The sequence below is a fragment of the Sciurus vulgaris genome, assembly GCF_902686455.1.
Source record: "Sciurus vulgaris genome assembly, chromosome: 1".
Lineage (NCBI taxonomy): Eukaryota > Metazoa > Chordata > Mammalia > Rodentia > Sciuridae > Sciurus > Sciurus vulgaris.
In genome coordinates, this window is record NC_136461.1 from 50645523 (window position 1) to 50673052 (window position 27530).

The window sequence follows — 27530 nt, forward strand, 5'->3', positions numbered from 1 at the left end:
GCCTCAGCCTCCCAAGCCACTGGGGTTACAGGTGTGCCCCACCATGCCCAGTGAGTCTGAAAATTTTGTGGGTTTGTTTGCATAATTGGGGATCCCCTCTGCCCAGCTCTTTCCATGCTGGTTTCGCTGCCTTACTCTCCAGCCACCTGAAGATCCTTTTCCTTGTTCCTCTGGCCAGAAAGTTGTGTTTCTGGAGAACTTTAGCAGTTCACCCCACCTTTTGTCCTCATGACCGTGGGCAGAGCTGCCAGGAGAAGGGAAAACGGGGCAGTGTTGCCATTGCCCCAAGTTCTCCTTCACCACCACAGTTCATTTGGTCGCTTTACATTTCAGAAGCTGCAGGTAGTTGTTCTTTACATATTTGACAAGACTTGATTGTAATGAGCCGAAGAGAGATGTGTATGCCCCTGGGCCAGAACAGGACCTTGTCGTTTGTTCTTCTAGTGGTTGGTAAACTATTAACCTGTGGTACAAATATGTGGGAAACAGGACCAGAGCCAAGTTCCTTCACCAGAGTCCATCTCGGGGAACATTTTCGGTAACATTTTGCTTCCGTCTCCAAACTGTTGTCACAACAGTCGGTGCCCTCTAAGATCCTTTGTTTCAACACAACTGCACAGCTCTTCTGGAGCCAAGTATGTTTGTTCACACCCAGAAGAACATATGTGTGGCAGTTTAATCATAAACACCATATGAGGACACCCTTGCCAAGGCTGCCTCAGAATTGGTACTGAGCAGTAGCTTAGGTTTTTTAATTTACTCCAATTTAATATACTTTTTCCGTAGGCTGAGACTGCACTCCACTTAAACCTCACGCCATCGCTATAGTATTCTTCCCATTTCATATGTAGAGATGGAAATTCTAAGAGAATAACTCCCCCAAGACCCTGCCGCTCAGTGCTGGAGCTGAAACATAGGTCTCTCAGACTCCCAAGGCCCCGCGCTTAACTTACATGGCTCTCCGGGCCTCCTGTATCATGGAGGATTCTGTTCAACAGCATTCTGGGGACAATCAGGTTGTGGCTCTTCATTAAACATTCAAACATTCTGTTTTCTTTCTTTTTTAGGAGCTCAGCGATGCCCTTGGAATCAGTATTGCAGGAGGAAAAGGAAGTCCCTTAGGAGATATCCCTATATTTATTGCCATGATCCAGGCCAGTGGAGTGGCGGCTCGCACACAGAAGCTTAAAGTAAACAGGAGGGGGCTGGATTAAGTGCTGACAGCATGTGATGGGTGGGGGCAGGAAGGTGCAGCCGCGGGTACTCATTGAAAGTCGGAATCCAAAAGCCATCAGAGACCCATGCTGAGGGCAAAATGCATTAGAGAAACTTTATACCTGCAATCATTAGGTCCCTGGGCATATAAAAATGTTATTGTTTGTATCAAAGCTTCTCCATAAAAGAAGAAATTGCAGCTCCTTTGCAAACCTCCCCATACACATTTTAGCACTTCATTCTACTCAAAATTGGTTTTCAGCTCAGAGAGATTTGACCTTAGAATCTTCCCCCAACCAAAAGAATCAACATTTTTATGATTTTTTTTTTTTTTTTTTTTGGCCTTTTCTGCCTTAATCTTAACTGAAGTAGAAAAATAAAGCAGAAAATATTTGGCTCCCTCACTAAAGCTTTATTGAACAGTTAATTTGTGCACCCCACTATTACTGGCAAATGGATGTATGAAACACCACTATTACCAAAACACAAAAGTGACCTACTGTGCCTTTTAGCAATCAAATCTGACCCCCTTCTTGTTTCTCCAATTCGTCTGTATTTGGGGAAAGCCATAAAAATTCCTCGTGCTTCTCTAACAGGCCCACACAGTTGAAACCCAGAATCTTCACAATAGCCACAAATGGGAAATATGACTTAGAAAGAATTTTAAGCATTCTTCTCAAATTTAATTTTTCTTAATGATAGTGATTTTCCGCCACTTTTGTATTTCCAGGTTGGAGATCGGATTGTCAGCATTAATGGGCAACCTCTGGATGGGCTGTCTCATGCCGATGTGGTTAATCTGCTGAAGAACGCCTACGGGCGCATTATCCTGCAGGTACTGCGATCAATGGGATGCGCAGCTGCGCCAGGCAGATAAGTGGCAGGCGGAAAAGATTGAGCGTGGCTGGCAGTAGGCGTCACCACCCAGGAGGGTGGCTGCCGCTGTGAATTATGCAGGTTGAAAGCAAGAAGTTATTATTTTTATTCAGAAATTCCGTAATGCCACCCATACAGGCAGTGAGCTTGATTATATGCAAGCATAACAAGGGGAGAGGAATGACTCTCCGCTTCACGTGATCAATCAACAAGGCTTTTAGTTTCCAGCATTCTTTTGTAAGTCAAAGTTTGCAAGAAATAGGAAATGATTTCCTTTTTTATGTTCAAAGACTGTACTGGACTGCCCAAATGCTGCCTCCTCCTGTCCTGTTAGAGGACGAGAAGAATACAATACTGCCTTTCCAGTAGCATACATGATTGCCAACGCGGGTGAGCTCTTGGTGGTCATCAATTATGGCGGACAGTTATTGATCAGCTGTGGTCCCCACGAGTATTGTCCAGAGGCACAGAGAAATATACCAGGAAGTAAAAGCAAAGTGCACTGTTAATTACCTCCACTTCTATTTCAGCTGTCTGGAGGCAGCATACTGTCAGTGAGTTTCATTAGTGAGCATCCCCGAAAATATAGGATTATAATTACCATAATTCTGCAGAGGTAGTATAAAAGGGTTTATTGGTAAAAAGAGTAAAACCCATGCCAGCCACTCAGATAATTCTAGCCTTGAAATAAAAAGCTTGAATTGAAAACCCATCTCATTTAGGAGAACCAATTTGTGGTCCTTAACTTTGACATCTGAGTGATATAGGCCCAAAGTGAGGAGTTAAAAATGGCAAATGGCTTTAGGATGTATGAAAGAAATTAGGAAAATACTCACTGGTTTCAGGGGAATTCATGTGATAGGCCCAACATTATTATTTGGGCCCCCAAGTTTCTGTTGAATGCAGACCAAAACGCTGCATGGATAGGTCTAGATTCTGCTTCGCCCTGACTGCTTGTTGCTGTCCTCACTTTCTGTGGAAACTTAGGTGTGTAGCTGCCTCGCAGTCCTCCCTCCACCCGTCCGGAACCCTTTGCTTGCTTGCTGTACTGGCTGGTCCTTCAAGTTATACTGACCCCTAGAGGCACTCATCACAAGGGCAGTGCCTGAGCTTCAGAGCTGTCAGTCCCACTGAACTTAAGAGAACATCACCTCCTGTGGGAACTATGACATGTCATTCTCTCAGCAAAATCTGGCATTGTTGGTATTTTCACACACTGATATAATTTGTTCGGCTCCACCTTGTCCACAAAGAAATAAGAAAACACAATTTGAGCCTGAGGTGTAGTTGAGTGGTAAAGCACCTGCCAGGCCCTGGGGGGTTCAATCCCAGTACCCACCCAAAAAGACACAGTTTAAAAGTATAACATTAGCTAAATTTTAAAAGTACTTTAAATGAAAATGAGCTCATGCTGGATATTCTGGTTTATGTCTGTAATCCCAGCTACTCAGGAGGCTGAGTCCAAAGAGGATCATAAGTTCAAGGCTAACCTGGCAATTTAGTGAGACTCTGTCTCAAAATAAAAAATTAAAAATAAAGAACTTGCAGCTGGGCACAGTGGTGCATGCCTGTAATCTCAGCGGCTCAGAAGTCTGAGGCAGGAGGATTGCAAGTTCAAATCCAGTCTCAGCAATTTAGGGAGGCCCGAAGCAACTTAGCAAGACCCTGTGTCAAAATAAAAAATAAAAAGGTCTGGAGACAATGAATCAAAATTTAGTCTGTAAAAAAAAAAAAAAGAAAAAAAAAAAACCTTTAAAAAAATAAAAATAAATAAAATAAAAAGTAATTTAAAAAAAGGGTGTCTGGGGATGTGGCTCAGTGGTTAAGCACACCTGGGTTAAATCCCCAGTACCAAAAATATAAATTAAAATTAAAAATAAAGGGCTTGGGATATAACTCAGTAATAGAATGCCCATGGGTTTAATTCCCAGTACCACACATGCACACACACAGAGCTCACACTTTCCCGTGCAGAATTAACACTTTTTTATTTCAATCACATTGGCACTATGAACATACTTTTGAAAGAGTTCCTTATTTTTTCTATTTCTGTATTGTAAGAAGAAAATGAAGTGTGATTTCAGAATGTTCTCTTGTGTGAATCTTGTGAGTTGTTGTTTTTATTTTGTAACATGTGCTATTAAAAAAAATTACGGAATCCTTTAAGATCTTGACAGCTGTAATCTTCACACTTATTGGTACGGAGCATATGTGCTCCCGGAGGCTTCAGACACAAACCCAGGAAGCTGCGTCCTGCATCAAGTGCCTTCCAGTTGCTCTCTGTGTTTGTTTCCATTAGTGTGCATGGAGTAATTCCAGCAATAGAGTTGTCACAGCTGACTTGTCATTGGGCAGTTACTTTTATCATCAGGTGGGCGAGCCCACTGGCAGAGCAGCAGGAAAGGTCAGATAATTGTGTCTGGTGATGTGGAAAAGACTTAGTGTTCATGTCTCTGGCAAAGCAGTCAGCAAATGCTGGTGGCACAGGGAAGATGGAGGACTGGGTCAACAGGCTGCAGGGTAGAGGAGAGGAGTGGAAGAGAAAGCCTTCCTGTCTGAAAGCTTCTCCCCAGAGTTTAAATTGCTAATCCTAAACCAGGCATGGTTGCATATGCTTGTCACCATATCAATTTGGGAGGCTAAGGCAGGAGGATTGCAAGATGGAGGTCAGCCTCAGCAATTTAGCAAGACTCTGTCTCAAAAAATAGAGTGTTGAGGACGTAGCTCAGTGGTAAGGCTCCCCAGGGGTCTGTCTCCAGAGTGTAAATGAATGAATCAATCAAGCAATTAACAGTAGAAAATTCTACCCTTGAAGCCTGATGGTCCCTCTTATCGCCAATTATAGATTGATCAATGAGATTGAGTTGGCCTTTTTAAATGTTCCCACTTTTATTTGCATCTGTAGTTTGATAGTTTGTCTCATTCAATTCCTTTGTCTGTGAAACTACTATAAAAACTTTGGACAGAATCAAGTAAACCATACTCTGCTAGAAAATTTTGTTTCTGTTTTTACATCTTTCTTTGAGGTTATAGAAAAGAACATATCAGGAATTTTTTTGTTTGTTTTGATGGCATCGGGGATTGAACCCATTCAGACACACCTCAACGCTGCCCCTCCCCCCTTTTTTTTTGAGACAGGGCCTCATTAAGTTGCCCTGGCTGGCCTCCAACTTGTGATCCTCCTGCCTCAGCCTCCTAAGTGTCTAAGGTTACAGGGGTGCACCACTACATCCAGTGGAATCTGACTTTTTTTTTTTTTTTATCAGCAATGTTTTACTTAGAAAATTACTTTAGGACATACTTCAACAAATGAACCAAACAAGAATGAAGGAAGCCTATGGCTCCAGTGCTGAAGCACATTAAATCCCAGGATGACTGCTGTGTGGTAGGCACAAAGAAAACTTGCCACTGGAATGGGAGGAAAAGAGGGTTCGGGAAGGATGCCTCTGAATTAAAAATGAAAAAGAGGACAGACTGTCCAATATATGTAACTGGATTGGAAGTTTGAGATCAGTTGGGAAGTATAAGCCTAATGATAAATATATAAAAATAAAGTGTAAGCTAATTATTAACCTTGGGGAAAATAAATTCATACCAGAAAAGAAACATTTATAGTATAGTCGTTGGAGCGGTATGAATAACATTTGTATAAACACGTATAAATCATCCTGTTACTGGATTCCGAGCCTGGGGGTCCCGCAGACCAGACTCAGCCACTCGCCCCAGGCAGAGACAACTGTTGGTGAACTCAGGAAGGGAATTCATTCACAGCGTGGCCACACTGGGAAGACAGAACGGAAGGCTGTCCCCAGGTGTCGGCATTAGTTTAGGGGTGACCTAGGGGGGGAACAAAAGCAGTTGTCAGCAGGGTCACAGGGCCGGCAGTCTTGGTCAGGTGGTAACGAGGCTGGTCACTGTCCTGGGGCTGATCATAGAGTCACGGAAGTCACTGCTGGTTAGGGGCAGTTTCCGTTTTCGTGGAAGGATGTTGTTTATCTGTCAGACCTGGGATCCTGGATTCCAAGGGGACTGTAGGAGAGGATGACTCGAGACAGAACAAGGCACAAAGGCATGATGGAGCTAGCACAATGACTAAGTCCTCCTCCAGGTGTGGGGCACAGATGGAGACCTGCAGGTGGCGCCCCTGGTATGGAACAGGATGAAGCTGGCAGTTGATGACTGTTCATTATGATGTCCCTGCCGATCTTGAAAACACCTGAGCTACTCTTACCTCGGTGCCTTCAGCACCAAGGAGGTGCTGGAGGGGGGAGGATTACCAACGAATGCTCCTTAACTGGTTAACAGGCCTATGCAGTACTGAGTAGAAATCTGACCCAAATTTTAAGGTAGGAAAGAAGACAAATGAAAATGAAAACCAAGATGATAAGCTTTAATCCTGCTTTTAGTTACCCATCTAATATCTGTAGACCCAAGAAGAGGTGGTGTTTGGATTATTTTGGTTTTGGTTTTGGGTTTTGGTTTTGGGGTTTTTTTTTGTTTGTTTGTTTTTGTTGTTGTTGTAGTTATTTTGTTTTTTTGGTACCAGGGATTGCACCCAAGGGTGCTTAATGACTGAGGCACATCCCCAACCCTCTTTATATTTCACTTAGAGACAGGGCCTCATTAAATTGCTGAGGCTGACTTTGAACTCACAATCCTCCTGCCTCAGCCTCCCAAGCTGCTGGGATGACAGATGTGTCTAGTGCTTTTAGCAAAAGTAGGCTCCAAATTCCTATTACAATAATAAAACCAAAGTAAGCAAACATTTTGATACATGAAATAGTAGAAGGACAAGAGTTTGTGTTATTTTGGTGGAAGGAAAATATGAGTTAAATCTTTATCTACCACACAAAGAAGAGATTAGATATCAAAAAATTTTATATCAAATTGGACGTGGTGGTGCATATTTGTAATCCCAACAACTTGGGAGACTGAGGCAGGAGGATTGCAGGTTCAAGGCCAGCCTAGGCAACTTAGAGAGACCCTGACTCAAATAAAAAAAATAAAAAGGGCCAAAGATGTAGCTCAGTGGTAGACAGCAACCACTCTCTACCCAGTACAAAAAAATAAAATAAGGAACAGAAGTAAAATTGTGTTATTTACTTCTGACAATGGAAACAAATGCTAGAAGAAACAGCTAAAAGAGTTTAGAGAGGGAGAATGTGTAATGGGGGAGGAAATCAGGGATTCCTTTTTATTACATTCTGTGAATGATTTTGACTTTTTCAAATTATATACTGTATATGAAAAATTTTTAAAAATTGAAATAAAAAGAAAATGTTAGAAATTGTTAGAACTACAGAGGTTTGAGGAAAATTTTAAAACATAGGAAACAGATAGAATTTAAAAATATATAAATTACAGGCTGAGGATGTAGCTCAGCAGCAGAGTGCTTGCCTAATGTGGGCAAAGACCTGGTTTCGATCCCTAGTACCATGCACCCAGACACACAAAGATATATAGCGATAGATAGAGATATATGTTAAGTAGGATACCATTCTTGTGGTTGTATATGATGTGGAGTTTCACTGGTCGTGTATTCATATATAAGCATAGGAAAGTTATGTCCAGTTCATTCTACTGTCTTTCCTATTCCCATCCCCCTCCCTTCCCTTCATTCCCCTTTGTCTAATTCAGTGAACTTCTGTTCTCACCACCCCCCCATTGTGTGTGAGCATCCACATATCAGAGGGAACATTTGGCCTTTGGTTTTGGGGGATTAGCTTATTTCACTTAGCATGATAGTCTCCAGATTCATCCATCTACCAGAAGAAGTCATAAGGTTATTCTTTTTATGGCTGAGTAATATCCCATTGTGTATATATACCACATTTTCCTTAGCCATTCATCTGTTGAAGGGCTCCTAGGTTGGTTCCATAGCTAAGCTATTGTGAATTGAGCTGCTATGAACATTGATGTGGCTGCATCACTGTAGTACGCTGATTTTAACTCCTTTGAGTATAAACTGATGAGTGGGATAGCTGGGTCAAATGGTGGTTCCATTCCAGGTTTTCTGAGGAATCTTCCATACTGCTTTCCAGAGTGGCTGCACCAATTTGCAGCCCCACTAACAATGTAGGAGTGTAACTTTTTCCCCACACCCTTGCCAGCACACTAAATTTTCATCTGCTGAAGTAGGGAGTCATCATCAAGGTGATAAATTTTCAAAATAGGCATATAAGCATATTATTTATCTTATTCCTCCAGAATTAAAAAGAGAAAAGTAGGGCTGGGGACATAGCTCAGCTGGTAGAGTGCCTGCCTCGCAAGCACAAGGCCCTGGGTTCAATCCCTAGCACCAAGAAAAAAAAAAGAGAGAGAGAGAGAAAAGTTCAGTGTGTCTCTGGAGAATGAGAATGTCTAACTTTTTATCATGTCTACACAAAAATAGAAGGGAACCCGGAATCAAGAGTACAAGTCCTTTTGACAACAGCTAAAATGAATTGCACAGGGAAGTGCTTCTCAAATCTTTAGCATGCTCCAAAACATCTGGAGGGCTCCTTAACCAGGATTGCCAGGTCCACCCCAGAGGGTCAGATGCTGTAGACTGTTGTGGATCAAGAAAATTTTATTTCTTCTCTAATAGCTCCCAGCTGTTGCTGATGCTGCAGGTTCTGGACCACACCTGAGATCAGCTGGAGTAGAGCATTACGTACCGATGAATAAGAGTTGCTGTGTTATTCTCTGTGTATACCCATCTCCTGGGGCAGTAGCACATGCTTGTAATACCAGCAACTCAGGAGGCAGAGGCAGGAGGAATTGCAATTTCAAGGCCAGTCTCAGCAACTTAACTTAATGAGACCCTGTCTCAAAATAAAAAATAAAAGGAGCCAAATATGTAGCTCCATGGTAGATCACCCCTGGGTTCAATCCCCAGTATCTCAAAAAAATATATTTTTAATAATAATAATAATAACATCAGCTTGAAGACCAAGGATGCTAAAATTCCTTTTAAATTTCTGGAAGTGGAATGGTTTTCCAGGTGACATTTGGGGTGCATGACATTCCGGGTGGCAATGTGTCTAGCAATCAGTTTGCCCTTCCATTCCGCTCCAAGCTTTCTACACTTCAAACCATTAAATTTTTAAGACACATAAGATTCAATGTCACCAAAATCCATGTCACTGGATTCTAAATAAAAACTTTAGGTAGCTGTGCTTCCTACTTCATTAAGTTACACCAGAGGCCGGGCCTGGACTCTGGTTGTTCTAGAGTGTCCCCCGTCTGAAGATGCCAGCTTTCTCAGGGGTCAGTGTCACAGTCCTTCCTGTCTGTTTGCAGCCGTTCTGCACCTACTGGTGTAGGAGCCAGACTGGATGCGCGCCCTGAGGAAAGCTCTGCGCGAGGAGTCCCCAGCTCCTGCGCACTGTAACATCCCGCTCACCTACAAACCGTTTTAGCTTCTCAGTTCTCTACAACGTAATCTCCCGAACCTGTCTGTCTTCAAGAAAAGGTGCTCATTCTAAGGTCCATGCAACAAAGACATGTGCTTTATCACTCAGCTAGAAAGTCTACTGAGCTTACAATGTTCTATGTTAGAACATAAAGTTTAATTGAGCTGAGTTTTGCTTTTAACCTAAGTTATTAAATGGCATCGTAGCCAATGCACAGAAGAGTATATCAGATCAAATACTTCCTTGAGGGAAACGGGTTGAGAGGCAGGCACAGTTGAAGGCATTGCTGGTTGGCGGGCAAGGCCTATGAGAGGGGTGGACTTATTTGGAGGAGGAAACTGGCTGAGGCGTGAGTGATGGGAGGGGACGGGGCGTGCTTACTGGTTCTCCCACTGATGCAAATGTCTTCTTAGGCGCAGAGGACAAAGCTTCATCCCTGTCCTTCAAGGCACACATCTGTCCTTTCTTGGGTAGAGGGATCGCCCCCTCTCCTTCCTTTGTGTTGGTGGCTTCCTCAGCCACCGCCTCCTTGCACGTGCAGGTCCCCAGCTCCCCTCCCCTCCATTAGGTGGGTAGCCTGCCCCTCCTTGGTGAATGGGGGATCTGCTCCTTTCACAAGCCTAGGCCCTTGAGGGTTTATCTGCTGTCAAATTACTTCATCTGCCAGTCAACTCTGAAGATTTAGAAAGTTGGTACAGACACCTTAAAGCTGTAAAGGAGGTGACAGATTTATGCTCTCTTGGTCTTTCAGCAAACGACCGAGTTGTCCTTTATGTTTTCCACTCAACCACTTGGATTCCACTCCTCCAAAAGAGGCAGGAGCCTGCACAACTCCCAATCCTGGGGGCAGGGGAGTCTCTAAGATTTAATGATATCAGTGGGTATGAGACCCTTTTTATTTCCTAGCCAAGAGTTGAGCAAGAAAACTACAGGGGAGGGATGTGAGTTTTTCCATAGGTTTCTGCTAAAAAGTGTTTTTCTGCCAGGGATGTGGATGCATACCTGTAGTCCCATCTATAGGGGAGGCTGAGGCAGGAGGTCACAAGTTCTAGGTCAACCTGGGTAACTTAGGGAAAACCTGTCTCACAAAGAAAAAAGGCCCCAGGACAGAGCACCAGGGATGTAGTTTATGGTAGAGCACACCTGAATTCAATCTGGGAAAGAAAGAATTCAAAATCTATCCATGTTGACTCCATCAGTCCTACTCTGCTGGAATTTCTGAAAGTTAAGTTGTGGAATATCTATTCCTGGTTAAGTTTTATATTGAGTCACTCACTCACACTTATTAAGCAATCTTTATGCGCTAGGCACATTAACCTTACGCAGATAAGCAGTCCTTGTGCTCATGGGTCCTGTGATGGGATGGGAGAGACACAGGCAGTCACATAGATGTGTATCGCCACAGTTTGTGAGAAATACATTGAAAGTTTTGGGGGAAATTAAGCAGGGGTGGGCCACTGGGGGTGGTGGCACACGCCTGTAATCCCAGTGACTTAAGAGGCTGAGGCAGGAAGATTACAAGTTCCAGGCCAGCTTCAGCAACTTAGCAACAAGATCCTGTTGCAAAATAAAAAATACAGAGGGCTGGGGATGTAGCTCAGTGGTTAAGCGCCCCTTGGATTCAATCCCCAGTAACAAAAAGGGTTGTTTGGGGTGGGGGTGGGGGGCAGTGATGTTTTAACCGCTGCTAGGCCGACTGGTTATGGGGTAGATTAGATTCCAGGAGGAAAGAACTGCAAAAGGCAGAAGCGTAGAAAGCTATAGAAGGGATTCCAGGGGCAGGTTGGGGGGCCTTTCATGTGCTTGGAATTTATGCAAGTAAAAGGGAAACCACTGAAAGGTTTTAAGCAGAGGACTGCCATTATCCTTTTTATATTTGAAAAGACAGCTGACTATTGTGGAAGGGAGACTATTAGAAAAGGAGGAGTAGGGGTTCCAAATACAAGGCACTTGATGGTGGATTGAATTAGCATGGTTGCCTGTAGATAAAAAAATAAACAGATTGGATTTATTTTTGTTTTTGTTTTTGTGTGTGTGTGTGTTTTTAGTACTGGGGATTGAACCCTGGGGTGCTGTACCACTGCTCTACATCCCCAACCCTTTTCTATTTTTTTATTTGGAAACAGGGTGTCACTAAGTTACTGAGGGTTTTACTAAATTGCTGAGCCTGGCCTCAAACTTATGATCCTTCTTCCTGAGCCTCCTGAGTCACTGGGATTACAGGCATGCATCACCACATTGAGCTTGGAGAAAGGTTTTGGAGGTAGATCTGGAGGGTTTGGTGGCGAATTACTATGACAGATGAGCATTGGAGGTGCCAGGTAGACATTCAGAGTGAACACCAGAATGACTAGCAGCCTGGCTTCCCTTCCAGTTGAACATGTACCAGCCAGAGCCAAGTTTTCAGTGTTAGGCCTAGTAAAGTTCTAGTGGAGCTGCTGGATGAAGAAAAGCTAGAGGAAAAGTAAAATGATGGGGATGGGTTGATGGATCAAGAGTTTAGATTTTGGCCAGGGATGGCGGCACAGACCTGTAATCCTAGCCATTCAGAAGGCTGAGGCAGGAGGACCACAAGTTTGAGGCCAGCCAGGGCAATTTAGCCAGACACTGTCTCAAAATAAAAAAATGGAAAAGGCTGAGGATATAGCCCAGTGATAGAACACCCCTGGGTTTAAACCCCAGTACTGCCAAAAAATTAAAAAATAATTTGAATTTTATGGTGTTAATTTTGATAACCTTTTTTAGGAGGGAGGCGGTACCAGGATTGAACTCAGGGGCACTTGACCACGGAGCCACATCCCCAGCCCTGTTTTGTATTTTATTTAAAGTTGCTAAGCGCCTCGCTCTTCCTGAGGCTGGCTTTGAACTCACAATCCTCCTGCCTCAGTCTCTGGAGCCTCTGTGATCACAGGTGTGCACCGCCGCACCTGGCTTGATGACCTTTTGAGATAGTAAAATACAAATCTCAAATTGGCAATTGGGCGTAGCAGATGAAGCTGATGTTGTCAGTATATTGCTGGACTTTGAAGCCATGGGAATGTAGGTGCTGTCACTTGAGCCTGAACATGCAGATGGGAAATGGGCCCACAACTGAGCCGTGGAGGTGAACAGAAGAATAGCAAAGAGATGGAAAAGCGAACCCCAGCAGCAGGAGGAAAGCCAGAGAGGACAGGTCACGGATGGCTGGTCAAGTAATAGGGCTGGAATGGAGCGGGTCTGTGAAGATAGCGTACGCTAAGCATGGGTAGAGTGTCAAAGATTGTGCACCAAGATGACACTGTTGGTAAACTGGCTGTGGAAGATGGCAGGAAATGCTGACGGTGAGATGAGAATCACAGTCGGGGGAGCTGACATTTCCTTCTCAAGCCTTCAGTCCTAACTCCCAGTTCCCGCTGTCATTCTTCATGTGTGGCATTTCCAGGAGATTCTCTAACTTGCATGTGGCAGTTTTCCCCCAAGATGGGATGCTCCACCCAACATGTGCTCTGAGCCAGCTGAGGCAGACTTGTTACTTTTCTCTATTTTTCTATTTTTTTTTTTTTTTTTTTTTTTTTTTTTTTTTTTAGTTGCAGATGGACCCAATGCCTTTATTTTCTTTCTTTATTTCTCTGTGGTGCTGAGCCCCCTATTACCTTTCACTGGCTGTTCTACTCAACATATGCAGCTATTCAACGATTTAGGCAGCTCTGCCCTCTTTTGGCCAATTGTGGAACTGCTATCAAATCCTGCTTTTGTACTATGGGCAAAGGTCCCCTCAGTACTCACAACGAGCCCCGCTATGTCAAACCTCCATGTCCTCGGGTTCAGTCACCCTCGGATTGAAAAAGTAGTTACACTTAGGACGGTTGCTTCTACGCTGTCTATGTACGGGCTTTGTTTGTCATTATGCCCTTAGAAATGTAGTATGACTGTTTACACTGTGTTAGGAATATAAGTAATCTTTTAAAGTATTATAAATAATTATAAGGAATCTTTAGAAGGGCGGCAGGGGTAGCCCTGGTCATTTGAAGCATATACAGGAGGATGTTCATAGGTTATATGCAAATATTATAGTCCCTTTTTTATTTTACTTGAGCATCTGCAGATTTTGCTATACTGGAGGGTCCTAAAAGCAATCCACAGATGGCAAGGGACAACTGTGTACCTAGAAGCAGGACCACTGGTCAGAAAAGGGTAACCAACGAGCTCTTGAGAATGAACATGTGGCCCCTGCTTGAGGTAGAAGACAACTCCCAGAGAAGGAGGCAAGGCAGACTTTTATGATTCCCATTTAATAGATGACGAAGCCCAATCTCAGCACAGCATCCTTAAGTGGCAGAAACTGAGTGCTGGAATTCATTCTTAGTCCCAATACAGGCTCTCAGAACTTTATTTCTTCTGAATGCCTTAGAATGTTATTTGCAGAATAAAAACACAAAGTACATAATCTAAATGTCATTATCCTACTATACCTTTGGTTAGGACCATCTAAAATGCAAAGCTCAGGAAGTCAGAGACATCCATTCTGTCATTCACCAATATTTATTGAACACCTCCTGCATGCCAGGCACTGTTCTAAGTGACGTGAAGACAGCAACTGTCCTGCCCTCACGTTCCCATATGAAGTGATAGATACATAATAAGATTAATAAAGTGAAATCTAGTTTATCAGGTAGCAGTGGTGGTTAAGAAGGAAACCAGAAGTGGGGAAAGGGGGACATGAAAAGTTGGACCAGGATGCCGGTGTGCATTTTAGAGTGGTCAGAGAAGGTGACTTTGAAGACCGGAGGGAGGAGCTGGGTACCGTGGTACACACCCGTAATCCCAGTGGCTTGGGAGGCAGAAGGATCGCGAGTTCAAAGTGAGCTTGAGCAGATTAGTGAGACCCAAAGCAACTTAATGAGACCCTTTCTCAAAATAAAAAATGAAAAGGACTGGGGATGTGGCTCAGCGGAGGGTGCCCCTGGGTTCAGTTCCCAGTACCAGAAAAGAATAAGGACTTGGGGGAAGCGAAGGGGCAGGGCAGCTAATACTGGGGCAGGGAGGGGTCTGGCATGTGAGAAGCAGTGAGCAGGCCAGCTTCTGGGGCAGTGAGTGAATGCTGAGGAGATCATCCGGAGGGGTGGAGATGTCACAGCAGATCACCTGCCAATGAGCTCGTCAGTCACAGCAAGGATCCAAGAGGTCACAAGCTGTGAGCTGGTTTCCTTTGGATGGTTTTAAGCAGAGGAGTGACTTCATCTGCTGTTTTAACCGGACCATTCCAGCTGCTGTGGACTGGGGCTGAGGCAGGGAGACCAATGAGATTATTGTAAAACTCCAGACAAAAGATATTTTTGACCAGATGCCTTGGTGCATGCCTGTGATCCCAGCACCTCAGGAGTCTGAGGCAGGAAGATCACAAGTTCGAGGTCAGCCTCGGCAACTTAAGTCGCCCTAAGCAACTTCGTGAGACCCTGTCTCAAAATTTAAAAAATTTAAAAAAAACTGAGGATGTAACTCAGTGGTAAAGTGACCCTAGGTTCAATCCCCAGTCCGAAAGAAAGAAAGAAAGAAAGAAAGAAAGAAAGAAAGAAAGAAAGAAAGAAAGAAAGAAAGAAAGAAAGAAAGAAATTTTTTAAAAAAGGTGGGAGAGGGATGCTTTTATAGATAGACCTTTAGAATCTTGTGAGGATTGAAAGTGGGTTGTGAAAGAGAGGAGTCAAGAATAATACCAAGATGCTCGCAAAACTGGAATCATGTGGCAGGCATCTGAGAGGAAGAAAGCTGCAGGCACTGAAAGCGGAAGTAGAATCAGGCTTGGGCTATCTGATAGACATCCCACTAGAGATGTCAGGTTGGAGGTCAGTAAGAGGAGGAGTCAAGAATTATCATCGCTTAGATGGTACTTAATTTCATGAGATGAGATGGCTATCTGAAGGAGTATATTAAGATGGGAAAGATAAGCTCAAAGACCGAGGCTTGTAACACTTAGATTGTTAGAGGTTTGAAAGATATGAAAGGAATGACCAGAAAGGTGGGCAAGAGGGCTGGGGAGATAGCTCAGTGGGTAGAGTGCTTGCCTCGCAATCACAAGGCCCTAGGTTCAATCCCCAGCACCTCAAAAAAAAAAAAAGAAAAAGAAAGGTGGACAAGAAATTAGGAAGGTGTCAAGTCCTGAAAGCCAAATGAAGAGAATTATGTAAGGCATAGTATCTCAGTGCTACCAATAGTTTGGATGAGATGAGGACTGACCATTGCATGTGGCCTAGTTTCCCTAATTCTCTGCTGCCTATGATGAAATATCTTTTTCTAACTCCCCCCTAGGTTGTAGCAGATACCAATATAAGTGCCATTGCCACTCAGCTTGAAAACATGTCTGCAGGCCACCACTGTGGCTCACCCACTGCTGACCATCCTTCGGAAGACACGGAGTGAGTATTCTAGATGCAAAGGGCCTCTTCTGTGTGTGGGCCAAGCTCCTGAGGACTCTCCCGGATGCTAAAATGTGCCCTCAAAAGGAGAGGAGAGGAGAGGAAAGTGCACATGCTTATTTCCAGCTCCTAAAGAAGGCATCAGGGTTCCCTGGCTTCCCACAAAGCTCAGGTTCACCAGATGAGCTCTTAAAAGAGCATCGTTGCAGGGCCTGCACACACTGCTTCTGTCTCTTCGATATGGTACCTGTGTTTCCTTCCTTAAGAAATCACAGACCTCTATTCCCAGTGTACCTGCTTTCTTGTGCAAGGAACCATGTTCCCTCAACTTTCTAAGCTAAAATCTTATTCTGAGATTAAATGTTATTGATTAAATGCTGGCACATTTCTTTAAAATTCATCATACAGTTGTAATTGTTTATTAAAGAGGTATTTAAAGAAGTACATTTGCAGACAGTATGTCTCCAGGCCTTATTTGTAGAGATCCTAATTAGGTTGCCTACAGAAGAATCAGAAATCTGTTTTTAACAGCTTCCCCAGGGTGAATCTGCTGCAGTGCAAGAAGATGCATACTTTGAGAAATCCACCTAATGTTATTCCTCTTGGTACCACCAGTGCCTGGTCACTAGTAGGTGCTCAATAAATGTTTGTTGCCTGATCTCGATAGTTCATTTGAAGGATCTCATGATCACAGCCTTCACAGCTTTTTTCTGGTAGTTTAGCAACTTAAATGACCTCTGAGTCTGTTTTTTTGAGGAAAGACTGTTAAGTTCCTTCGACTTTCCTCTCACTATAAAGGTAACATATGCCATAGCCTCACACGGTGGCACACGCCTTTAATCCCAGTCACTCGTGAAACTGAGACAGGATAATCCTGAATTTAAGGCCAACCTCAGAAATTTAACAAGACCCTCAGGAACTTAGCAAAATCCTGCCTCAAAATTTAAAAATTAAAAAGGTCTGGGGATGTAGCTCAATGGTAAAGCATCTCTGGGTTCTATCCCCAGTACCAATTAAAAGAAAAAATATGCCATTTAAATAAGACAAGAACATAAATGCATTCTCAAGGTACAGCAGCCCTTTAAAAGGATGGTTATAGAAGAATAGTGTACCTTAGCTTTGATGTAGCTATGGAAATAGAGGTGCCCTTACAATCTTGATTCCTGGCAAGTCAGGAACCACTAGCATAAAAGAATTTAAAAATCACTCAATCCCAATCAATGCTAACATTGGAGATTTTTTAAAAAGGAAAACTAATTGATTGGAAATGTTAGGACATGGTGAGATAAATGGAAACAGACTCCATCTGCTGTTACCAGTTGAGGAGTAGAGTCCCGCGCCCCTCCCCCTGCAAACACAATCCTCATTGGAAATGGGCACAGTTATGAAGGCTTTAATGATTTGGTGCCCCCAGGAGCTTGCTCTCAGACACTGGCTTCGGGCACCTAGGTTCCCATTCCAATATCCTCAGAAATGGGGACTGTGTTTAAAAGAGGAAACATGAATCAAATACGCATCTAGCCCATGGGCCGTTCCTGAGGTTGCTCACAAGGCCACAGAGTGGAGGTAGGTAGAGCCTTATGCATGACGTCATTACCGTTCAGCCATAGGGATGATTCATCATTATTTCAACAGATATTTATTGAGCGCCTAAAGCCAGGCACTTTAAAAATGCTGGGTCCCAAGGATTCAAACGTAGAATGTAGGTAAAGATATTGCCCTATTCCTTAAGGAACTGCCAGAGAATTGGAAAAATAGAGCCATAAATCTAAGGTTATAAAAGAGGGAGTCCGTGCAGGAGAGCTGAGTGCAGTGAGGGAGGTCCCGTGATCCATGGCCATGGGGTGTAACTCAGTTAGGGAGTTAACCTGGGGAGGCTGCTGCCGAGGCTGGGGTTCCAAAGAACGGGAATAAGCCAGGTGATGTTCAAAATGGTTAACAATCTATATGGCAGTTACTATGGATGCCTGCTTCAGACAATTACAATGTCAATAACTGGTAGCAGTGTGAACCGGCTGCAAGTCTACCCCAAAATAAGACAGGCAGAACTGAGGAGGGAGAAAGGGAAGAATATTATTCTAAATCAGACAGAACCTCATATTCTAAGGTCACTTATATCCCCATTTTATAAGTTTCTCTGGATACATGAAGGGCTGAGTTTGTATCGAATGACTCTGCCTCTCAGACATGCATGTTGCCACAAAGCAAATGATGCTACCCATACCAATTGTGAGCCTCTAAGCCAGGTGTAGTGGTGCATACCTGTAATCTCAGCCACTCAGGAGGCTGAGGCAGGAGGATGGCAAGTTTGAGGCTAGCCTTAGTACTTAGTGAAACACTGTCTCAAAATTAAAAAATGGAAAGGCCTAGGGATATAGCTCAGTAATACAATCCTGGGTTCAATGTCTAGTACAAAAAGAAAAAGTGAACATCTACCATAAATAAGATCATAGGGCCTGAGATACAGGACCCCTCAGGTTTTTACCCCATGGACAATAGCATTTGGGAATAAGAAACTGGCATCACCTGAGCTTAGATTAAATTATTGGAGCCGACAAAGGTAATTTAATTTTTAGTTATGTTGTTTCTGAGAGAAAGACTTCCACACTGGATGAAGCTTTGAAAACCTCAATTGTGCATTTGAAACAGATCCTTTACCCATTTTGCTTCACTCGGGTTTCTCTCTTCTGTCCCGGACATTAGTTCTCACCTACACGGTCATGATCCTGAGTTTGTGACAAGCAAAATACATCATGCTGGTGTACTCAGGTGACTAAGATGAAGAGTCGACACCAGGCAGAGGAGAAAGATGGCCACATAAGGCACATGCCCATCCTCCCAGCAACTCAGGAGTCTGAGGCAGGAGGATTACAAATTCAAGTCTAGCCTCAGCAGCTCAGAGAGACCCTTAGCTACTTAGTGAGACCCTGTCTCAAAATTAAAAAATAAAAAGGGATGAGGATGTGGTTCAGTGGTGAAACACTCCTGGGTTCAGTCACCCAGTACCAAAACAAAAGAACAAGATGGATATGTAATTGCAGTGCGACACGATGAAGACCATGCTGGAAATTTGAACCAAGTGCAAAGGGAGCAGAGAAGAATGGGCTCATCCCCCTGAGGCAGTAGGAGAGCCTTCCATTGGAGGTGTTTTTTTTTTTTGTTTGTTTGGTTTTTTTTTGTTTTGTTTTTTTGCAGTGCTGGGGATTGAACCCGGGGCCTTGTGCATGCAAGGCAAGCACTCTACCAACTGAGCTATATCCCCAGCCCAAATTAATAATTCTTTTTTTTTTTTTTTTTGGGGGGGGGGGCTGGGGGTTGAACCCAGAGCCTTGTGCTTGCAAGGCATTGTACCAACTGAGCTATATCCCCAGCCCTTGGAGGTGTTTTGAGAAGGGAGTTCCCACCCTAGGCAGAAGTGGTGGGACCCGTGTGCCCAGGGCATGCGGGCAGAAAGGGCAGCTAACAGGCTGCCATTACCTATTATGGTCACAAGGCGACCTGAGGACAGCAGTCTCCCACCACGCTGATGTGACACTCTCCCTCTCTGGGCCATGCACATTCGAGATAGATCCCTTCCGCTCTAAACAGTGCATTTAAGAGTTTACCAAGCACGGAAGGGGTGCTTGTGCTTGAGCAATTTCAGCATCATGACTCTGTTTCTAATTAGAAAACAGTGGATTTTATGCAAGAGAAACCCTAAACCATCAAGAATATTGTCGATGAGTTGGCGTGTCATGGGAAATTTAAAAGTAAGTTTCTAGATTGCTCTCTGAGATTGTGATATGGTAAACCCACCTTCACAGCTTCGCAGTATGAAAGTCTCTCTCAAATCTGTGTTCTTCCATTAAAATGAAATTCCCTCTCCTTATCTATTCTCGAATTAAACAGCATGCATTGTGCTTTCAGAATACCTCCACCTAAGATTATTACTTTGGAGAAAGGCTCTGAAGGATTGGGGTTTAGTATTGTAGGGGGTTATGGAAGTCCCCATGGAGACCTGCCAATTTATGTCAAGACTATATTTGCAAAGGTATTTTTTCCTTTTTACTGTACTTTTTTTTTTTTTTTAAATCAAAACTAGGTGAGAATTTTTTAAAGTGTTTTGTGTTGCTTTACTTTGGGTTACACCTGGATGTGTGCATGTCTGCTTATTTCATTTGAGTCTTATAAGAAATCCCTACGCCAGTGAGAGAAAAATTACTTTACAGTAGTAGACTCATGAGAATTTTCTTCAAATTTTCTCACAGACTTTAAGGAGTGTCTTCTTTCAACCATAGTTTAGGGAACAGCACCACATTCTTGAGAAGCCGGCCTTGGAAGTACTGGTCTAGGGGTCTAGGGGTCTAGGTTAGAAAAAAGATTTGGCCTTGTCCTTAAAGAAAAATTACCATGGCCATGGATATAGCTCAGTGGCAGAGAGACCCTGAGTTCCATCCCCAGTGCTTGGAGAAAGAAAGAGCGGGGGGGCAGGGGGGTTGTTTGAAGAGAAGGAAAAGAAAAATATTTCAGCCTGAGGCAGAAAGCTCTGTACAAGGCTCAAATCAGTGCAAGAATATTAATGACTGCGGGTCACTGAAGACCTCAGGATGCTTTAGATCCAGGTGGCTTTTTTTGTTCACAACTCTGCCAACCAGGTAACACTGGGGAATACGGAGTTTTTTGGGCATTAAACTACGTCCAACAAATCCTAGTTAATTAGTACAGAGGCCAGGATGTCTGCTTCTACTGCTGCCTCTAGAAGCCTCTTAGAGTCATTATTTTTTAAACTTCCTGTGAGTTTTTAAATTGGAATTTAATTTGTTAAGTTTGAAGATCTCTGAAAAGTGTTTGGTATTGATATTGCAGTCTCTTTCTCATAGGTTTTATCACAATCATTTGTTTATGAATTGATCTAATTGTCTGCTTTATTTTCAGTGGTAGAGCTTCCCTGGGTTCAGTCCCCATAACACACACACACACACACAAAGGTCTTCAAAAGCAGAAATCTTTTTCTTAAGATCGATCTGGTCTCTTTCTGGAAAGTTACATTATGCATTAAATGTAAGCTTGTTTTACATGTGCAGAGCACCACCTTTTAATTGGGCCTGCCTGAGGCCTCTTAAGTCATTGACATGTACTTCTAGACCACACTGGGCAGCTGCAGATGTGCCATCTGTATCATCCCTCTGGAGTGCCTGCTAAGAAGGCATATTATTCCCAAACACTGTTGAACTGGAGGTAGGCAGAAGTGGGGGAGAAGGCAGCTCAGAAACATTGTGGGTGACCGTGACGCCCCGCCTGTTGACACCTACAGTAGATAAACCGCCCGCTAACCACCCTTCCCTAAGATGTGCTTGACACCACAGCAGTCAGGACCATTCTTCTAATGCGGGCATTGTGACACTTTTTGAAAGAGTCAGCTGTAAGTAAGGGTGGTGAGAAGGCTGGAGTGAGCCGGCCCCCCATGTTTTAGCAAGTCCCGCCACCCAGCCTCTCCTCCGTGGAGGCCCTCCGGAGTGTTCCTCAACAGCTGCGGTCCAGAGACAGGACTGGCTGGCCCAGAGTGCATCAGACTGCTCCCACTGTGCCCGTCTCCACATTCAGAGACCAGCGGGCTGGGAAGCCAGGTCACCAGCATACACAGCTATAGCCGTGTGTTGCTGGTACCACCATCAGACTACAGTAGGACAAGACCGGTGGGTTTAATGAATGGACTGCAGGTCACACAGGATGTGGGCCCTATAGGCAGTGGACACCTATAATCCCGCAGCTCAGGAGACTGAGGCAGGAGGACCACAAGTCAGCATGGGCAACTTAGCGAGACCCTGTCTCAAAATAAAAAAAAAAAATAAAAGGGGCTGGGGATGTGGCTCAGTGGTAGAACACCCTGGGTACCACCAAAAAAAAAAAAATCTAGGGATGTGGCTTAGTGGTGGAGCACTTGCGTAGCATGCAAGAGGGCCTGGGTTTGATCTCTAGTACTGAAAAAAAAAATGTTTTTAATATGAGTATATTTTTTCTTTCCTTTTGTGGTACACTAGACCAATAAGTCTGAATTTTATAGAGAATTAAACCAAAAACTAGCAAAGGAAAATTATTTTCCCCCAGTGGTCACCCTGGCTGCCTCAGCTTGTTTAGTAACTAGAATTTGGGGTTCATCCAGCTCTCCCAAAATAATTTTGAATTGTCTGGTAATTCTAATTTTATCCACAGAAGTCATGTATTTGATCCTGTCTTTAATGCAATTGACACTTTCTTAAAGGATTTGAGTGAATTTGAAAATTATTTAATTTTGGTATTCCTCCAGCCCAGTATAGACCTGGGTTTGAATCTTCTTTAGTGTACGATTCATACAAGAATACTACCCTTTTTGTCATTTAGAAGTTCTAGAAAATTGCCCAAGCACCACTGGCCCCCCAGGCTGCCATGGACACAAGTCTCGGGAGCTCGAGAGCTGCCTGGTTCAGCTTCTGATGGTGTCTGGCCTGGGCTCAGTGCCTGTGGCTCCTGTTCCCCAGCACTCTGACCTCCTTCAGTGGACTTTTGGCCCTGACTTTTCAAGGAACTTTTAACAGTTATCCCAACAGATGGAGAAAGCCTCCTATAAATTGTTTTCTAGATGTTTTCTTCACTTACTAATCAAAACGTTTCTAGTAATATCACAGCATTTTTTAGATCCTCAGTTTTAGACTGAAAAAAATTCCACCTTTTACTTGCTTTGTTCTTCTTATTTTTTTCCTTTTTTTTTTTTTTTTTTTTTTTTGCTTTGTTCCATTTTGAGGAGCCATGCATGACTGATATGTAATAAAAGTAGTCATTTGAAAACCTATTTAGATGATCAAATATGAAGTTGAAGCCTTTGCATAGATTACAGAGTTTTAGAGATACCACACTTTTCTATCTATAACAGCTTTATTGAGATATAATTCACATACCATGCAATTTACCCATTTAAAGGCTACACTTGCTTTTGACAGATGACAGTTCTGATAGCTTAATAATGCAATGGGAACCTTACATGAAGATGGTATTGGCAATAAGACTAACACCAGACTCAATTCTATCTGCCTTCTCTTGTATATTATGTTTCCATGAATAGGACATGATATGACGTCCAATCACATTTAATGCTGAGTATTAAAATAAGGTTCTACTTCTATTAAAGGAAATGTAAGTGTCAGTACATTTCTACTAGTATATTATTTAGATGATTCATAGCTACAGTTCCTATACACCTATTATTATTCAAACAATGTATCCTACATTTTTCTTAATTTAAAATATTGCCTAGAAAAAAACTGATTTAAGCTACTTCTTCAATATGCACACAGACGCAAGTTAGAGGTTTTAATATTAATGTAATAGAAACTGTTCCACCCCGGATTAAACTGGAATGTTTCTTGTTTGTAGGGAGCAGCTGCAGATGACGGCCGATTAAAGCGAGGTGATCAGATTTTAGCTGTTAACGGTGAGACCCTGGAAGGTGTCACTCATGAGCAAGCTGTCGACATTCTAAAACACCAGAGAGGGACTGTAACCTTAACAGTGTTGTCGTGAGTCCCAGGCCCTGATCATAAGACAGATGTTGTTGTTTAGAATATCCATAGGAAGACCAAGTCCAGGGAGATGATAAAAAGCCACCTCGAGTAAAATTTACCATGTTTGTACCTTCTCATTCTCTCTGCTCAGGAGAGAGGCTGAGGTTCCAAGTGATTTTCCTGAATCAACAGTCATCTGCCTGATTTTTTTTCCCAGCTTCTGTCCCCTCTGGTGAGGTTGATTTCTAAAGTCTGAATGAACAAGTCTTTCCTGCTTTGTTTTGTTTTTGCCATTCAGCAATGCAGCAGCGTCTTTCCTTTAACATCAGTGTTTGCCAGTTAGCAGTAACTGGTTCTGATTATATCTGCTGAAACTGGAATTAGGGCCTCCTGTTCCTTACCGCTTCTCCCCCGCCCCGCCCCGTTCAGACAGACGCCGAACAGCAGCTCAGCTCTCATGTGATGAACAGAAGCGAATGCTAAGCCACTTGTCATCTCACTCATGATTTACTTGTGCTAATTGTCTCTTCAAGTAAGCCAGCAAACATTAGCAGTGTAATTAAGTTCCCCATGACGAAAGACCCATATTCTCCAAAGGGAAATTGCTGTATTCTCTTCCGTATGACTTATAGTCAAATAAGTCTCAAATTCATTTCTCTAGATGGAACTTTACATGTTAGTCATTGGTGATTTTGATGAGTCAATTTGCAAACTGTAATCTCCTAAAGATTCTGAAAGACTTTCTAATTGCTTTCTGAGCTATAGAAGTGCACACCATTGAGCAAGCGCACCTTACTCTTGGCAAGAACAGTTAACCTCCATGTTCTGAGTTCTGACAGTGCTAACAGGCTCTAGCCGGTGAAGTTCATCTGGAGTTAATGGTGTCTCAGGCCAGCATCATTCCCACCCCTCAGTCTTCACAGGAGGCGGTAGAAGAACACCCTGCAGAGGTCACCAAGCTTTGCCTCAAGTCAGATGAGATCTGGGTGGCTTTGGCCTTGTGCAAAGGAGAGTGACTAGTTGGATTATCCTTCCCTTTTCCTCCAGACCAGCCAACACAACGGCACAGACTGCAGGAACTAGATGGACGACGTGCTGAGCCATTAATAACCGAGCAAACCAACTGAGCCTAGGGAACAGCAGGGAAATGCCTGCCTGATGTTTCCTGGCCCCCAGGGTGCCTCTCTTTTCCTGAAGTTTGCTATGCTGCGAAAGAAGCTACAGCAGAAAATATAATAACTGTAACATTGATTGTGGGCATTCTTGTTGACATAGTAGCAGGAAAAGGGCGAAGACGCTTATCAGTGAATGTTCTAGGGTCTTCTATAAAAACTTACCATGAAGGATAATTACCAGAGTCAATAATAGAAGTAGTTCAGCACTATTTAACTATAAGCCAATGCTGCAAATTGTTCATAGTAATTACCAAAATTTAATGGGCTTTAATTTAAAATCTTATTTAATAAATGTAGATTTTGCTGGGTGCCGTGGTGCACACCTGTAATCCCAGCCACTCGGGGTGAGGGGGCTGAGGCAGGAGGATGGCAAGTTTGAGGCCAGCCTCACCAACTTAGTGAGACCCTATCTCAAAATTTTTTAAAAAAAGGACTGGGATAGGTTCAATTCCAAGGACCAGAAAAATAAATAAATGAGTATAGATTTTATTTGAAAATTATCTTTGAGTAGGTGTAATCACAATGTGCATTAACTCTTGTTGGAATACTTTGTGGCTATTCCAAAGTATAGAGTGCCTAAATTTAATGTCGAAAATGTATTTCATGACTGGTGTCAAGTTTTTCAAGATTACACACAGCTTTTGGAATTTCTAATACATCCAGGATCTCACCTTAAAATGCATGAGAAGCCACCAGCCTCAGAACATTCTGTGTTAATCATGTCTGCAAGAACACCTCAGGTGGCCCAGATGAAGAAAAGTCCAATGACACTTGAAAATGCACCTTAGATAGACAGATATGCACATGATTCTTTTGAAATGTAATTCTGCATTTTGATGGAATGGCCTTTAAATACACATTTTGAAATAATCCATGGTGGTTGTGTGTCTCTGGGGTCATGCTATTGAAAGCCTGTTAAAGGAATTGTGATACTCGTTGCTGTCAAAACTTGGCAGAGCTAGTGCTTCTCATACCTGGTTATGCCTCTTTGCATCACTAATAAATAATTGCCTTGCCCAAAAGTTTTTGTTTTGTTTTGTTGTTTTTGGTATCAGAACTTGCTGACAAGGTGAGAGGATATGAAGATGGAAATTTATAAAGGAAGCATTTTTCTTATAGCCACATATATTGTTCTGGCCTAATCATTTAGGCCATTTAAGTATAGTGATGTCACTCATTGCAGTCAGTAAAATAAAACTGCTGAATGTATATGTGAGATGTTTCTAGAGATTCTAAACAAATGTAGTTGCCTAAGGCTCAGAATCTTTTTGTATGTGAAAAAGTTTAATTTATGTATCTGATTTTGGTTTTTCTTCAGCTGTTTGTTCCCTAAAAGAAAAACAAAGAATTTAAGTTTTCACAGGGTTTTTCAGTGTCCTATTAAAATCTGGAATCCACTAATAGTTGTCCCGTTTATTTCTTTCGTTAGAATAGGGGCTTTACAAAGGAGCCTGTGAAGGATTCAGAGGTCAAATCTTGGCAGCACACTGCCTGAGTCTGAAACCTCACTCACTAGGTATATGACCTTGTCCATGTCATTTAATCCTCCAGTGCTTCAGTTTCTTCAATTAGAAGGGAGTGGGAGGCAAGGACTGAAATGAGTAAAATCCAAGTAGAACACTTAGTGCTGAGCTGTCTCAGGGTGTTATATAAATATTAGCAAAAGCATATTGTTAATGGAGGTGATCTGAAATTAGTCAGTTATGCTACCAAATAGTGGTTTTAATCAGTGATGACCTCCCCCCCCCCCCCCCCAGTACTAAGGACTGAACCCAGGGTCTGTCCCACACTAGACAAACTAGACAAGCACTCTACCACTGAGCTATATCCCGGCCCCGGTACTGACCATTTTAAATTATGTATTTTTTGGTGGCAAGGGTGTGAAGAAAGGGGAACTCTTACGCATTGTCAGTGGGAATGTAAATTAATACAATCATTATGAAAAACAGTATGTCTTCACCTCAGAAAGCTAAAAATAGATGCAGCTGTCCCACTACGGAGTGTATTTCCAAAGGAAATGAAATGAGCCTATTAAAAAGATAGCTGAAGGGCTGGGGAGATAGTTTAGTCAGTAGAGTGCTTGCCTGGCAAGCACAAGGCCCTGGGTTTGATCCCCATCACTGAAAAAAAAAAAAAAAAGATAGCTGCACTCCCATTTTTACTGCAGCACTATTCACTGTGACCAACATATGGAACGAACCAAAGAGTCCATTATGGATGAATGGAAAAAGAAAATGTAGGGCTGGGGAGATAGCTTAGCTGGTAGAGTGCTTGCCTCGCAAGCAGAAGGCCCTGAGTTTGATCCCCAGTACCAAAAAAAAAAAAAAAAGAAGAAAATGTATATATGCGTAACAGAATATTAAAAAATGAAATCCTGTTATTTGCAACAACATAGATGGAAGTGGAGGATATTATATAAAGTAAACCAGGCACAGGAAGAAGAATGCCATATTATGGTTTGGATTTCTTGATTAATTTATGTATGTATTCATTTATTTGCAGTACCAGGACTGAGTACTGGTACTGAGTACTGGTACTGAGTGCTCTACCACTGAGCCTCAGCCCCTGCCCTCTTACTGTTTTGAGATAGAGTCTTGCTAAGCTGTCCAGGCTGGCCTCAGACTTTCGATCCTTCTGCCTCTGCCTCCTGAATTGCTGGGATTACAGGTGTCACCACCACACCCAGTTAGTTTGGATCTTAAATGTCCCCCAAAGGCCATGTGTTGAAGGGTGTGGTCACCAGACTTTGGCAGTATCAGGAGGTGGTGGAACCTTTAAGAGGTGGGTCATAGTGGAAGGCAGTTAGGTTATTGGGAATGTGACCTTGAACCCCTGGGATATTGGAGCCCCAGCCCCTTCCTCTTCACTTCCCAGCTGCCATGTAGTAAAAAGACCTCTGCTGCGATGTACTGTGCCACCACAGGTTCAAAGCAACAAGGCCAAGTGACCAGGGACTGAAAG

The 27530-nt window shown here is 43.0% G+C and overlaps 1 protein-coding gene across 8 annotated transcripts in view; it reads left to right on the top strand.

Annotated features, from left to right (window-relative positions):
* PATJ (PATJ crumbs cell polarity complex component) overlaps window positions 1-25581 on the top strand; it is a 399437-nt gene extending 373856 nt beyond the window's left edge. For 6 of the 8 annotated variants that reach the window (XM_079103582.1, XM_079103581.1, XM_079103580.1 and 3 more), the window contains 5 exons: window positions 1068-1190; window positions 1946-2050; window positions 15771-15877; window positions 19784-19907; window positions 23267-25581. In XM_079103582.1, coding sequence (XP_078959708.1) covers window positions 1068-1190; window positions 1946-2050; window positions 15771-15877; window positions 19784-19907; window positions 23267-23413 — 606 coding nt within the window. In that variant the 3' untranslated portion in view covers window positions 23414-25581. The remainder of the gene's footprint in view (window positions 1-1067; window positions 1191-1945; window positions 2051-15770; window positions 15878-19783; window positions 19908-23266) is intronic. The other 2 variants (XM_079103586.1, XM_079103587.1) reach the window with 1 other exon arrangement.
* Window positions 25582-27530: the final 1949 nt, after the last annotated feature.